The sequence below is a fragment of the Teleopsis dalmanni genome, chromosome 2 (genome assembly GCF_002237135.1).
Source record: "Teleopsis dalmanni isolate 2A chromosome 2, ASM223713v2, whole genome shotgun sequence".
NCBI lineage: Eukaryota > Metazoa > Arthropoda > Insecta > Diptera > Diopsidae > Teleopsis > Teleopsis dalmanni.
In genome coordinates, this window is record NC_051847.1 from 219,313,041 (window position 1) to 219,328,122 (window position 15,082).

The 15,082-nt window shown below is 29.7% G+C and overlaps 6 protein-coding genes across 6 annotated transcripts in view; 2 read left to right on the forward strand and 4 right to left on the reverse strand.

Annotated features, from left to right (window-relative positions):
• LOC119676774 (tyrosine-protein phosphatase 99A-like) overlaps window positions 1-15,082 on the reverse strand; it is a gene marked incomplete at its 5' end in the record, with an annotated part of 569,905 nt that overhangs the window by 426,174 nt on the left and 128,649 nt on the right. The gene's annotated exons all lie outside the window — the stretch shown is intronic.
• LOC119680880 lies at window positions 6,928-10,026 on the reverse strand. Its single transcript, XM_038093892.1, has 5 exons — window positions 8,859-10,026; window positions 7,891-8,805; window positions 7,661-7,822; window positions 7,208-7,366; window positions 6,928-7,130 (listed from the first exon to the last, which is right to left on the reverse strand). The coding sequence occupies exons 1-5, from the start codon at window positions 9,852-9,854 to the stop codon at window positions 7,002-7,004; spliced, it is 2,361 nt and encodes a 786-aa protein (XP_037949820.1). The 5' UTR covers window positions 9,855-10,026; the 3' UTR covers window positions 6,928-7,001.
• On the forward strand, window positions 11,559-12,200 carry LOC119680891 (guided entry of tail-anchored proteins factor 1-like). The gene is made up of 2 exons (XM_038093903.1): window positions 11,559-11,662; window positions 11,717-12,200. Exons 1-2 carry the CDS (start codon window positions 11,594-11,596, stop codon window positions 12,185-12,187), a joined length of 540 nt encoding a protein of 179 aa, XP_037949831.1. The 5' UTR covers window positions 11,559-11,593; the 3' UTR covers window positions 12,188-12,200.
• The window catches only part of LOC119682668 (glutamyl-tRNA(Gln) amidotransferase subunit A, mitochondrial-like), a 4,592-nt gene continuing 1,744 nt past the window's right edge, over window positions 12,235-15,082 (reverse strand). Inside the window, exons 4-6 of the mRNA XM_038096158.1 lie at window positions 14,811-15,058; window positions 14,506-14,748; window positions 12,235-13,259 (exon numbers count right to left, since the gene is read on the reverse strand). Of these exons, the coding sequence (XP_037952086.1) occupies window positions 12,257-13,259; window positions 14,506-14,748; window positions 14,811-15,058 (1,494 nt within the window). The 3' untranslated portion in view covers window positions 12,235-12,256. The remainder of the gene's footprint in view (window positions 13,260-14,505; window positions 14,749-14,810; window positions 15,059-15,082) is intronic.
• Window positions 13,727-14,320, forward strand: LOC119680892 (NADH dehydrogenase [ubiquinone] 1 beta subcomplex subunit 11, mitochondrial-like). Its single transcript, XM_038093904.1, has one exon. The coding sequence runs from the start codon at window positions 13,804-13,806 to the stop codon at window positions 14,245-14,247; it is 444 nt and encodes a 147-aa protein (XP_037949832.1). The 5' UTR covers window positions 13,727-13,803; the 3' UTR covers window positions 14,248-14,320.
• The window catches only part of LOC119682694, a 2,805-nt gene continuing 2,224 nt past the window's right edge, over window positions 14,502-15,082 (reverse strand). The window contains exons 5-6 of the mRNA XM_038096187.1: window positions 14,811-15,058; window positions 14,502-14,748 (exon numbers count right to left, since the gene is read on the reverse strand). Coding sequence (XP_037952115.1) covers window positions 14,502-14,748; window positions 14,811-15,058 — 495 coding nt within the window. The remainder of the gene's footprint in view (window positions 14,749-14,810; window positions 15,059-15,082) is intronic.

Here is a 15,082-nt window from a genome sequence, read left to right on the forward strand (position 1 = left end):
AATGCTATTAGTAATAAAATTTATTTTTATATCATTTTTCAGAACTTTGCACAATTCTGGCCAGATGAGGCAACTCCAATTGAAAGCGATTATTACCGTGTTAAATTTTTAAATAAAGCAAACAAAAGAGATTACGTGAGTCGAGACTTTGTCATACAATCGATACAAGACGATTATGAGCTTAACGTTAAAATGCTACATTGCCCCAGCTGGCCGGAAATGTCAAATCCAAATAGCATTTATGATTTCATTGTTGATGTACATGAGCGGTGTAACGATTACCGTAATGGACCAATTGTCGTTGTTGATCGGTCAGTTGCTTTACACTTATAATTGTCTTATTATAATAATTTAATTTTATTTCTATTTATTCTAGATATGGTGGTGCACAAGCATGTACCTTCTGTGCCATTTCATCGCTGTCCATCGAAATGGAATATTGCAACACGGCTAACATATATCAGTACGCCAAATTGTATCATAACAAACGACCTGGAGTTTGGACATCCAGCGAAGACTTGCGGCTTATATATAATATACTCTCGCATTTGCCGCGTAATTTGCAATTACTCAAACGCACTGCATTACGCACTGAATTCGAGGATGTAACAACAGCCACACCGGATTTATACAGTAAAATCTGTAGTAATGGTAATGTCACACAAAATAACTGTATTAGTAATCTTAGTAGTAGTATTAGTCAGAGTAATAATTTTAAACGATTTAGTAATAATAGTCAGAATAATAGTATTAATTTAAATAACTCTACAATAACACCAACAACATTACTCACCACAACTACATCAACTACAAATTCAACAATATCCCAATTACAAACACCAACAATAACCACAACCACTCCCACTTTATCCGTAACAGCCACAAATAATTTAAATTCTAATGTTAATTTTACTAACTTAACTACTAACGCTGCCTCAACGAATGAATCAACGACGCCAACTTCTAATACCACATCAACAATAACGACAACAACAACACATCCCAATGATGACGATGAACTCTGTGCAACAATAATTCCCAATCAACAACAAATATTAAATTTAATAAATCAACAAAATCAACTACAACAACAATATGTACAACGCTATATGGACGATGATGATATCGATGATGACAATGATATTGACAATGGGAATAACGACGATGGAACTACTGCACCACTATCACCAACACATGCAACATTGTACGGTTTACATATTGTCGATCAAAATCCAATTGATGCGCTGCACAAAATCCCCACAACGCCCACAACACCTACAATGCCATTGGGTGCCGGTGATGGATTAACCCCTTTGTTAACACCAACTAATCATCTAACACATACTAACAATGGTAATGGTCATGGACATGGACATGGACATGTACATGGGCATGGCCATATTCATGGACATGATAATGGTACTGGTAATACAACTAACAATCATAATAACCAACACACACCACTTGCAGCAGCTGTTACAGATGCTCAAAGTCTAGATATTGTAGGTTAGACTAACAAATAAATTATTTAGTTGTAGTTTTATATACATATGTATTTACTTTAAGATGTATTATTTATTATTTGTTTATATGAGAAATATTTTTATATGGATTATCTATATGAGAATTGATTACACATGCATGCATGCATAGATGCATAAATGCATGCATGTTCCAGTTGAAAGTGATCCTATTTAAAATAAAGTAGAAAAAATAAAAATCATTTTTAAGCACTCTACAAAATTGTTCAGCACTTTAAATCTCAATTATTGAGATATTCCATATAAATTTAAGTTACTTTTAAATTATTGTATTTATTTAAATGCTGTGTATAGTCTTTTATATTATGAAATATAATTAAGTTAATTTTTTACATATTATAAAATTGTCATTAGCCTAATTAGTTATTAAGCCAAATATTAATTAAATTACATTAAAAATTGTATACAAAACGATGAAACGATATATTACATATAAAAAAAACATAAAGAATATAAAAAATAAAACAGTTTTTTACTGCAAAATCAAATTTAAAACGCACGTGAATGTTTATGTTTTAACAAAGTAAACAATATTTAATGATATACACTTACTTTATTAAGGACAAAAAAGAATACTGCTCATTCCTTACTTATCCTTTGGTATCTATTCTCTTCGATGTGTTCTAGAAGAATAGTCATAAGAGAATAGTCATAGGCATAAGAGTTCTTGTTTTTTCTTTTCAAAGCAATGCAGAGATCTATAATTTTTCTAAATTTTTTCTGATATGATTTCATTATAAGATTTATTTAATACCCTTTAACTTTTTCATTCCTACCACCTTTTCTTGTCTTATTATTTCAATTTGTATGGGTCAAAATCTTCTGGCAACATTCTTCCGCTCTCCATCTCTTTTTATTTAATAGACTTATATATTTAATAATAAGTTTAAAATTTTCTTTCTTATTTAATTCCCTACAACCGCCTATATTTGAGTATTTACAGCTTCTTTTACTCACTTTCACTTTAACTAATTATTTACTTATTAATTAATTAATAATTAATATTAATTAATTAATAATTAATATTAATTAATTAATAATTAATATTAATTAATAATATTACTGGCGAATTATTGGAGATTCTATATCTTTAATTTGATTTTTTTTCAACCCAATCACACGTTTGTAACTCAAGATATGTTACGACAAGTTTCCGAAAAGAATGAAAAAATAATTAAGACCTCATATCTCGAAAGTCCATATATGAAAATAGTTTTAATATGATTTTTGAGTTCATCAAGCCAAAAAAAAATAAATAAAATATAGTGTCATTATATGCACTTAATTTTTTTTTTATTTTGTAAACTAGTATTGTCTTTCTGCTTGTCATTTTTCCACTTACCAGCTTTATGATTCTCTGTCCTTCTATATACTCTCATGGTTGGTTTTGTTTCAATGTTGAATCATTAATTGACTTTAAAAAATTTAATTGATATGTTGTCTAGATGACCTCAGCTATTCATAATCTTTCTCAAACTCTTTTTTTTCCTCTAAGTCTTTTCTAATTAACGCAGCAGTATTCCTTTGTCCTCAGTGTAGTTAAAGAGATAGCACCTTTACTCAGAAATAATTAATAGAAATAATATTAATAAAAACAGTTTGCATAAAAAAGCGTAAGATAAACTAGAACAAATACTAATTACCCATTAAAATAAACAACAAAAAAGAAACCTATTATTATTATTGAATATGAAAAAATCCAAAAAAAAAATATTAAATAAAAACTTAAATTATTGAATAAGCTCCAGCTTCTGTCTTCTTTTATTTATATAATTGTGTCCGTCCTTTTACTTTCCTATCAGTTTCTATTACTGCAGTAGGGTACGTGTATATTAGAGCAACACACCCAGTTTCCATTTGCACACAAAAAATCTCCTAAGTTTTAGAAATATTAGTCACAAAAATTCAAAATATAAAGAAAACTATGTAAAATTGTAAAATACTTTAACTTAATTAAAATATGCAAATATGTAGTTAAATTAAAGCTCTAAAGCTCTTAGATTCCTATTGCTCATCACTCTGTAAAGCACCTACGCACAACGCACCCTGTAAATACACATATGCACTTATAACAGCAAATATTCTAATTAGTTTGCTGCAAATTAATATATAATTTTGTAATATAATATATAAAAATATTATTATTATTGACATTATTAAATAATAAAAATATTAAATGATGAAATGATAACATAATAAAATGATAAAATATTTTAGTATTAAAAAGAAAAAAATGACTCATATAAGTTATTAAGGGCGTTCACTTTAACTTCCGTGTAAGCGACATAAGGCGCATTTATTGGTTGACAAAATGATTGCCTGCTTTTAGGGCTCATTATTTGATGAACTCATTATTTCCTTTCGTAGGCGGATTAACGTGAACGCAACTATTGAATAATTAACTTATAAGTACGTAATTGTAAGCGCAAGCAAAAGTATTATTAACTTATATGGAATTTAAACTAACGAAACAATTATGTGTAAGAATCCATTGTAAATGTTGAGATCAAATATTTAAAATAAATAAAAAAAAATTAATCAAATAATTGAGTGTGTGTTTAACAACTAAAGTTGAGATGTTTAGATGTGGACAATTGTGGGAAAAAGATATTTGTACAGTAACAAAAATTAAATTTATGAAAAAAATATATGGTATCTTTTTGAAATATTAACCACTAAATATTTCAAGAAAAAAGTTGATAAATTTATGTGAATTTTGCATTTTATTAAGCACATGCCAAGTACATATATACCAGCACTTAGTATTAGTTGCAGGGTGCCTTCAATACACCTTCGTAGCCCTTAAAATGAGAAAATTAAGTTTTAATTTTTATTTTTAAATTAATTTGATTTATTTATATTTTTTCTAAATGATATGTTGCACAAATCGGTTGCACATTCAGCACAGTAGAGGCACCCTGCAGAGTTTTATGAAGTTAGAAAATGTAATAATAGTGGATAAAACTAAACATATAAAAAAATTTAAAGACTGGTTTTTTGTAACTCTTCAAGATATTATAAGATATTTTACTTCTTTTGTGTTACTATTAGTTTTTCTTATAATAAACTATGATTAAAATTAAGTATTTATTATATAAACAGAAATAGCTCTTCAGTATTCAAATATATTATTTATTAATTAAGTAACAATTGTTTGATTTCGGATTATTTTAAAGACATTCTTCAGTGCTACAATTCTTTACTTATCTAAAGAATTTTTTAAACCTTAGTTAATGATATGTATTAAACAAATAAAAGAATATATAACAAAATACTTTAAAGAGTTTTGTAATTGATATTGTCAGTGATGATTATAAATTCTCTAACAATGGCAAATTATAAAGTAGCTATTATATATCTTTATGAAGAAGATAAAATCGTTATTGTTTATTTTATCATCATCAAAACTTTACTTGGATTTTTAAAGCATTAATTAGTAGATATATAATAGTTAAACTAAATGCCTTCCTCTTCAATAACTTCTTATCTCTGTATGCCAGTATCTAATATACAGATAATTTATCTGTCTCATTTTTTTCACAGACTGACTAATATTTACTGTTAAAATTAATTTCTTGTCAATTCTTCTCTTCTCAGTTTTCCATTGTAAGCAGTTTTCTCAGATATATAATCTGAAAAAAACTGTTTTCAATAGATGCAGTGGCATAATATGTTTAATATGTTTTACACTAAATGTAATTAATTTGTTTCAATATGAACTTCAAATTCGCTCTCACAAACCCATCTGTTGAGGAAACATTTTTATAACTAATGGCTAATATTATGGCTAGCAGGTTATCAGATTGGTCATCATAGCCTTAGCTACCATTTAAAAAAGATGGCTCTAACTGAAGAGACAGAATGTTATTTTATGCGAAAGCAACTGAGAATATCGGCCACATGCAGTACCACCCTATCCCTATCCCATCCTACCCTATCGTAGGTATTCGTATTTGAAATTCCCGTCATATCTCTCTTTCTAAATAGATCCATATTTGAACCATATTTGATAACTTTGATCTGGAAGAAAGCTCTTGTTTTCATCTGAAGTAAAGAAAAATATTGTAACGTTCGTCTGAACGGTTTAATATTTTCTGTTAAGTTACGATCAATCGTTGGCACAAAAAATCCAAATCGTTGGCTCTATACGAAGCCGAATTCTAATTCTGCAATCGAATAACTATGACTTCTAATAATAATAGTTTCCACATTAAAAATAAGTTCATTTGAATAATAAGATTACATAATGGGTTTATCTTAATAATACTAACTAATGGCCACTAATTCCGCTACAAGAGCAGTTTTAACAATATAAAATAATCCTGAACATACTTGTTTTCACAACCAAAACTTAAGATATACAACGGTTTTTTATACCTCCGTGTTTCAGAAACATTATCTATTTATAATAATTTTAATATATTTATTTAAATATATATTTAAATTATAAATGAATATTTATTTTTTTAGTATTTAATCGTTTGTTTGATTATTTGATAACATTTTCTTATAATTTAAATATCACAAAAATTATTTCATTTAATTATAATAATAAACAAATAGCATTAAAATAATAATATATTTTAACATAAACAAATAATTTGCATAACGAAGTAATATAGTATATTTAATATATTACATATAAATATTTTAATTAAAACTAAGTTAAATTAAATAGAAAAATACAAAAGTAATTAAGCAAAAACATATATTTTTTCCTCCACAAATAAACAGAACTGGGCTAGATTTAACTTAAAGATATACGTTAATGTATATGTTTATTGTATATTATTTTTAATTGCCTAATAAAAAATAAATTATTTACAAAAAAAAAATAAATTAAAAAAGCTCTTTTTATTTGTTGAATGTTAATGAGAAAAAATAATTTTGTTATCAAAAAAATTAAAATAATGATTTTATTATTGCGCAACTAATATTTTGGAACATATATATATGATACGTTTTTAGCTTCTTTTAAAATTTAATTATATAATATAATTAATTGTAGCTAAAAAATGTAATCAACATAAGTAGTAAAGCATTAAAATATTATAATTTCTAATATATAATTTCAGTTTAAATAATAAATTAATAAAACTATTACACATAGTTAATTTATAAAAATATGTAAGTATAATTATAAAAATAAAACTTGAGATATATAAGAGCAGCTAAGTAAAATAGATAATTTATAAGATCTCTTTGATGGTATGTTATAATGAAGAGCATATTTTATATGTGCAGAACTAACAAATGGAGTAAATGTAAAATTATTAAATAAAAATAATAAAATATTAAAAAAGTAAAGCAACATTCTTTTTCATTTTGATTATAAATAGGCATATATGGTATATAATTAGTTTTAGACTTTTTAATACTTATGTAAGTTATTTATTTTGATTTTAGAATGAACTTATAATTAGTTAACTAACTTTGTATCTAACAAAGAAATGTAAGTCTCTATGATGCCGTATCTTTTATCACCAAATTTGGATATTTTATATCAAGTGAAAATTCTATGTTCAAAATTCCAAAATGACTTTTAGGAAATGCATTTGGCAACCACTCGATTTTAAAACTTTTATGTTTCTAGATAAAAATAAAATATAAATAAATTTTTTGATTATGCTAAATTATGTAAAATATTTCAAAATAAACAAACTGACATTATCTTTGCATTCGAACCAGATGTGTGCCATATACAGAGAAACTTTAGGATATATGCGTTTATGTTTTTCATCAGAGTTGTTGTTAGTTGCACGTATATAAGGAATATATAAGCCATCATTTGTGCGTTCAAATATTCTCTCCAAAGTAATAGAAACCTAAAATGCAAATGTTTTAAATGTACTTTAAACTCAAATTTAATTTTTAAAATAAAAAGTCTAATAAGTTGAGATCTTTCAATATCACGCCAAAATCAAGATACTTAGTTTTAAAAAGTCTTTAAATCAAATCAGTTTAATAAATGTATTCAATTTCAATAAGCTGATATAAATTATTATTTGTTGGATGATGCGTCACACAATAACATAATTTAAAGCTGATAATATGCACGATATTGAAAACGATACTCAACTTATTAAACAATTTACATAATATATACAGATTATACAAACATTTTTGGTGTTAAATATTCTGCGCACTGTGGAAGCAGTAGTAAAGTACCATGTGTATTTTATAAGACCTTTATACTTTCCATTTTTTACTAGTGTCGTGAAATTCGGCATTCGGCGCTTAATACCCACACTAAATTGTTTACTAAAATGCGAAAATATTTCCTGTGGAATTTACAAAAAGGAACCTTTTATAAAAATAAACTATGAAATATGTAGATAACAAATCTTACCTCATGAACATGAAAGCTATGCTTGATATTAGGTTCATCGACAATTTCTACGCTATCGTTAATTATTTCTATGACATACTCAAGCCACGCTGAATAGGCAAGCGAAGGTTCCGCTGCTTCTTCACTTATATCTGTACCCACCCCAACTAATGGAGTTTGACTCTTTGGTGTGTTGACAATCAAAGCTCGTTTAGCTGGTATTGGTGGATATAAACGAGTCTTAACCTCTGTTACTAGTGATGATGCCTTAACTGGGTACTTTTTAACTACCGCTATTGTAGGTAATTCTATTGGTGGTAAAGTTGTTTCTATTGCAGATGGATCTGCTGTAATCAATGAAGTTGTGCTAGCAGTTGTTAAAGTTTTTGGTTTCAACAAAGACTTAGAAACAGTGTTACTACCAGACAAATCGTAGCTTATATTAGTAGATAGGCAAGTATCAGCTGAGCTATTTGTAATAGCTGTTGTTAGTGGTACTGTTGCACCTTGCAATACAGAAAATAAATTTGACTGATCAGCTACTAATGCTGGCAAGGATATATCATCACTGCATAGATCTATTTGATCAGTCAACTGAAATTGATCCATTAGTTCAATATTGCAATCACTAAGTTCCATATGAGTAGCAGTGTCAGGAAGCGTAGCAGATTCCTCTGCTAAGCATGCTGCAACTGTGGTAGCACTACTTATACTATTTATACTATTAAATTGCATGTCTTGATCCTTTTCGTTGGAATCACAACTGGATACTAAATTGGGATCGCCTGCGCAATTAACCGGGTCAATAATTTTACTTTGGCCAGAAGTGCTTGTTGCCGTAATTCCACTTATTGTATTATCAGTTATTTGCTGAAGAGATAACATATCTTCAGGCGTTATGTCAAGTATAACATCGCCCAGATCCGGTAGTGGCATCTACAAAGATAATACATTCAAATTATATTAATCAAACTTTTTGATCATTTTACCTCAAACTCTTCACCAAAAATGAAAATATCATCAGCTGAAGATTGCTCATTTTTATCCCCGAAATTTCCACCAATATTAATGCTTGGACCAAAAAATGCATCCTCCTGCATTGTATCGAGCAAGGGAAGTTCTAAGGTAGTAGGCATCCAAAATGGTTTGAGAGCACTTGTAAAGTTTTCATAAACAGTTTTGCCATTCGGTTTACTCAGGATGGCAGAGAGGACAAGTAAAATATGATCACAAATTTCTTCTTGCATAACCACTGAATTATCAGACTCAACAATAATTTTAAGTTTTTTACAAGCACAAACATGAGTACTAACATGTTTTTTAGCTGACAATTGCTTGCCAGTGGCTGTCACATGTAAATAGCCCATAGGAAAGATTCTCGATTTCAGACACTTTACGACAAAAGCGGTAGCACTAATGCGCTGGACAGATGGAATTTTTTGTTCACCAGCTTTATACAAATCCCATAGACGTTGTTTTTGCTCTGTAGTTATATTTAGATTCCAAACAACTTCTCTTGCAACCGTAAAAACTTCTGCTTTAGGTATCGACTTAGTAGGATCTACACTGCATGCTTTGACGTGATTGCAACTAACAAAACCCATTGTATCACTGGTGTCGTACTTACACGTATCTGCAAAACAAATGGTCTTTCGAGCCATGATCGTGGCATGTTGCGATTCCTTCGACAACGTTACTTCAGTTATATGGACGAAATTGCGAGGCTGTGCATCACGTTCTTTACAGCGTATGGAGTAATAAGTCGAAGCAACTTCTGTTACTGTATTGTCAATCAATTCCACGGGATCAAACGGCAATCTCATTGCTAATGTCTTTTGCCGTAATTTGCAATTCTTATTGTTACATATTTGCGCTCGTTGACCATTCATTTCTCCGCAACTTGAGCAGCGCTTAACACCACGCATTGAGGAACGGATTTTTAAGTTCGAACTTTTGCATAGTGACTTAGATGTTGTTGAACTCATGTTTTTGTTTTTAAAATCACTAACAGTTTTTTGCTATACATTGATTCCCTACTTCTTTATTGTGTTCATTTCTTTCGTAAACAAATATTTCTTGATAAAATATTTCGTTAAATATTTTAAAGAGACTCAAATCAGCTGCCACAGACAGGGTTGCATTTCTAAAGCATTGATTTTTTAATTCGCTGTGTGGATGAAACGAGAGCCAGACTTATTTTTTTGGATTTATTTTTATCAGTTACATAAATAATGAAGTTTTCAATTGGTAAATCTGGATTAAATTTCGATAAACTTTTAATTTATCAAATTTTATTTTAAAGTATTATAAATTTATCTCAAGTATTATACATTTCACTCGAGAATTACCAATCGAAAATGAAATTTGAACTTAAAGTAAATCTCAATTAAAACTCTTACTCCAGGCTCACCCCAAAGTTCAGCAAGGACGTAAGGACGTATTATAATTAAATGTAGCCATGCTAATTTGTTTACTCTAAGATATTAAAATTATCATTAGTGATCTTTAAATAATTAAATTTGACAACAATTTATGGATCGTTAAGGTTTTCAATACTATGTACGTTTTTAAATAAAACAATGAAACTTATAACATTCTGGTGGTTACTTTATTAAGTGCGCACAAAAGCTATAATATTTAGTTTCTTCAATGACTGCTGATTTTTAATACAACACCATTTTAAATGGCTATTAAATCTTTACCGTTAATGCATTTTTGCGAATTATTCTTTTACTGTAGAAAAATAATATGTAACGTAAGGCCTTTGCGGACGCTCGCAAAAACGGCAAAAAACAGCAAGTTGCTGGCCTATAGTGGCCGAAATGTACGCAAAACAACACTATTTTCATCGGCACATCGGCCAGTAAAAAAAAAGTGTTACTACATAATAAGCGAACTATTGTGAACCTTCATTGAAAATTAAACAAAAATTCAAACAAGTTTAAAATGTTTCACAAATTTAAAAAATTGTAGAACTATAATATTTTTTAAAAATATACAAAACTGTGTAAATATATACAAAAATTTATAGAATTACATGAAGAAAGTATAATTGAAAAACTCTATAAGTTTTTTAATTTAATAGTTGCATAAATACTCTAAACTGTTATTAATTTTGTTGTAAAACGAAATTTCAAAATATACTGCCTTTTTTAACATTTCTTTTAGTTCATTATTCATTTTAATATTCAATTTAATATATTAATTAATTTATATTAATTTTAATCATATAAAAATAATTATTTGTTTTTATGCAAAATATAGTTTGCTGCATTATTGCCACATATGTTAGCTTTGCTCTTTGCGAAAATATAAAATTGGACAGATTGCAACAGTGATCCAAACATCTCGCTTAGCGCCTAAAGTAGAGCATGATATAGACGATGCTACATAGATGCAGACGAAATATGCGTACTACCAAATAGCATACTTACTCCGCTGTTGTTATGAACGCTGTAGAAAATAAATCAAAATGAAGTATGCATACCTTGTTTCAAAATGTATAGCGCATCCTTGATCTACATATTTGATGTGCATACATGTAGCATCGTCTATATCATGCTTAAGCAACTTGCTGTTTTTTGCCAAATGAAAGCACCAAACATTGATCAACAAAGATTTAAAGACATTGCGATTTCTTCCATATGGCAACACTGAAATCTCATATCAGATGATTTGCTATTGTTGTTATCACACACAACAGACAATAAATTGGTTCAGAGTTATGGCTTTGTTTTTAATTATACCATTTTTGTGTTTTTTGGTGTCGTTTTCTTCGGAAATTGTTAAATTGGTAATTAATACTTCAACAAACACAATACAAAAATAAAAGGTTTTTGTCTTATAGTTGCAAATACCAAAGATATTATCAAAATGCAACGATTCGTCAGAGCTACGCGAGAAGATGCAATATGCACGTAAAGAGCTGGAAGATGCACGCAATAAAGAATACAGTGGTGAATATGCTAGAACTATCAAAATAATGCGTGCTGAACGAAAACTAACCGACGTAAAAAATGATATATCACAAAATATTCGCAGTGCTCAAATGAGTGGCACCAGAGTCGAACTTATTGGAGGATATGCTCTGAAAGGGGTACTTATGGTGGCATTAATTATAATTTCAAGTTGGTACAGATATGAAGCTGTAGTGAAATATAATTCGAAATTTAACCTTTCCCCATTGGAGAGTATATTAAGTTTTCCAACGAGTGTGCCTTTCTCCATTTCAGTACCTATGTGGGTATTTATATGCAAAATCTCTTGTGGACATATAGCAAGCCTAGTAAAATCAAACATAATTTCTACGCGTAAATAAATGTATAAGGACATAATTATAGTTTAAATTATTTTTTGTTTATTTTAAATATATTTTTCGTTTTTTTACCTAATTTCTTGCTTCGTATATTTTTTTATTTTCCAAGCAATCAAATTGAACTTGTGCTTCAATCCACCGTGCCACCTTGAATAGGAGTTCTTCGCCAAGAGAACGACTCATTAGTTGCAAACTAATTGGTAAACCATTGCTCGCCAATCTAATGGGTAAAGATATTGCTGGTATACCGGCCATGTTTGCTGGTTGTGTACAGAAATCCTGCACTGCACATTGATCGCGATTGGTTTGTTGTATAAAATCTTTATATAATGGAGCTTCGGTGAGTGTAGTTGGTGTCAACAAAATATCTACTTGATTAGCAATATCAACGGGCTGAAATACGTTTTTAAAATCTTCAGCAATAAGTCGTCTTACCCGCAATGCCTTCTCAAAATATTTTTCATAATTTCTTTTTAATAAAAAGTAGTTTCCAGTTAGTATTCGCGTTTTAACTACACTGTTGAAACCTTGTGCGCGTGTTTTTGCGTATAGTTGTTCTGTGCTGTGTTCATCTTCAGCGCGATGTCCATATTCAATACCGTCATATCTAGCCATATTACTAGCTACTTCACATTGGTTAAGTATTGAGTATACAAATATGCTAGCTGCTGTATGAGGTAAAGATACTTGACTTACCTTCGCTCCAGCAACCTCTAGTATATCTGCAATTTTTTTCCATGTATCTAATACTTCAACTGAAAGTCCAGGGCAGTGATATTCTTTAGGTACACCTATGCGTAAATTTCGAATGTCTATTTTTTCTATTGGTGGTACATGGATTTTGTGAAAAGGTTTCTTAATTGTTGTCGAGTCCTTTTCATCAGGACCAGCTATAACATTTAGCACTTCAACACAGTCCGTTATATTTCGGGTAAGTATACCCGGTACATCCATTGAGTTGACTAATGGAATCAGACCATTACGAGAAACAAGTCCATAAGTCGGTTTTAGACCAACTATACCACAATATGAAGCTGGATTACGTGTAGAACCACCAGTATCGGAACCAATTGCACTACAAAAAAAGATGTTTTATTTTATGGTGATATTTAGTAGGATTAGGATAGTTAATCAAAATAATTGTGACATATTCATCATCAGATCTTAACCACCGTTCATCTACTTTAGTCATAATTCTCGTCAGAATCTTATTGGTTGCAAGGGAAATAAAGCAATTAGATCTACTAATGAACGCCTTTATTAATTATGGTAACATGTACAATCTTAAAAAAGTGGTAATAATAGATAATATTAATTTTAGCTTAAATTTAAAAAATACTACGGTCTTAAATTTTTGCGTGCATTTTCTAAACAAATCAGATGTTAAATTTAAGTCTAATTTAAGTATTTTTATTTTATTATTGTACATAGAATAGTGTTTTCATCGAAATCATTTTATAAGTGCCAATACCTACAAAAATTCTAAATTTCAATATTTTTGCCAAGTTGGCAACACTTTGATTTGTTTACGCAATTCTGACATTTGTACAAGCTGTCAAATAGCTCGCTGAGAAAATTTTTTTAAGAAACTGCATAATTAAACGCAAATATTTATTAAAATGTCTGCGCTATTTCGTTTAACTAATCGCTCAATTTTGCAGCGTAGCATTGCCATAAATAACGCGTTTCGAACGATCAAAACCTCACAAAAAAAGGAAGACACAGTAACAACCATTGTGCCAACAACAAAAGAGGATTTTGCAAAACCCGATCCAAGAAACTGGGTAAGCTACGGATTTGATGCTAAAGACCAAACCGAAGATCGAAATGTGACGAAAGCAAGTTTCTTCTTCTCTGTGACACTTTGTCTTGTGTGGGGAACATTCGTTTGGTCGTATTTGCCTGATACACAAATGAGAGACTGGGCGCAACGTGAGGGCTATTTGGAACTTAGACGTCGCGAAGAGGCAGGTTTGGATTTGGTGAATCCAAATTACATTGATCCCAGCGTTATAAATCTACCAACAGACGAAGAACTAGGAGATACCGAAATCATAATTTAATTTAGTTCAATTGCAATACGAACATTTTTAAAGTAACATTGTTATGTAATAAAATATAAGCGAAATATTCGCTAAATAAAATTGTAAACAAGACTTGCGTTGCATTCTGTGTATGTTTATGAAAATAAATACAAAATTCGAAACAATATTACATATTAACAGTAATGGACTTATGTGGATAAATGAGGTTAGGGCCTTTATGTAAAAATGTTCAAATAGAATTAAAAACAAATCGATTTAAATGGAATTGCTACTTACGCGTAACATATGCCTGCAGCAACTGCAGAAGCAGATCCACCTGAACTTCCACCAGATATGCGCCAATTGTTTTCAGTCAGATCTTCGCTCCATACATTCTTTGTAGGGCCATAAACTGAATCTACCGTGCCTGAGCCCATAGCAAATTGATCCATATTTGTTTTACCAATAAGAACTGCTCCGGCTTTTGAGAGACGTTCATATACTGTAGCATTATATGGAGCTACAAAATCTTCAAGCATTCTGTGGAAAGTCTTGAGACATTTACTTTGATTTTTAGCGTATTTATTCAAATGAGTACGCACTTGGAAGCACATGTTGTTTTCACATTTTTGACACAAAAATTGTCTTTCACTGCAATTGTAATGCCATCGACCGAACTGAAAGATTTCTTTTCTTTATATCGGTAAGCCGATTCTTTTGCTTGGTGTAAAGCTAATTCCGGTGTTAGTCGTATAAAGGAATTCAGTACTTTTAGTTTAACTGCATCATCCAAAGCTATATCAGCCACAGTTTTCGGAGAAGTACTGCCATCAGCATAACTTGCCGACAACTGAAAGTGTATTTAGCCAAGTAT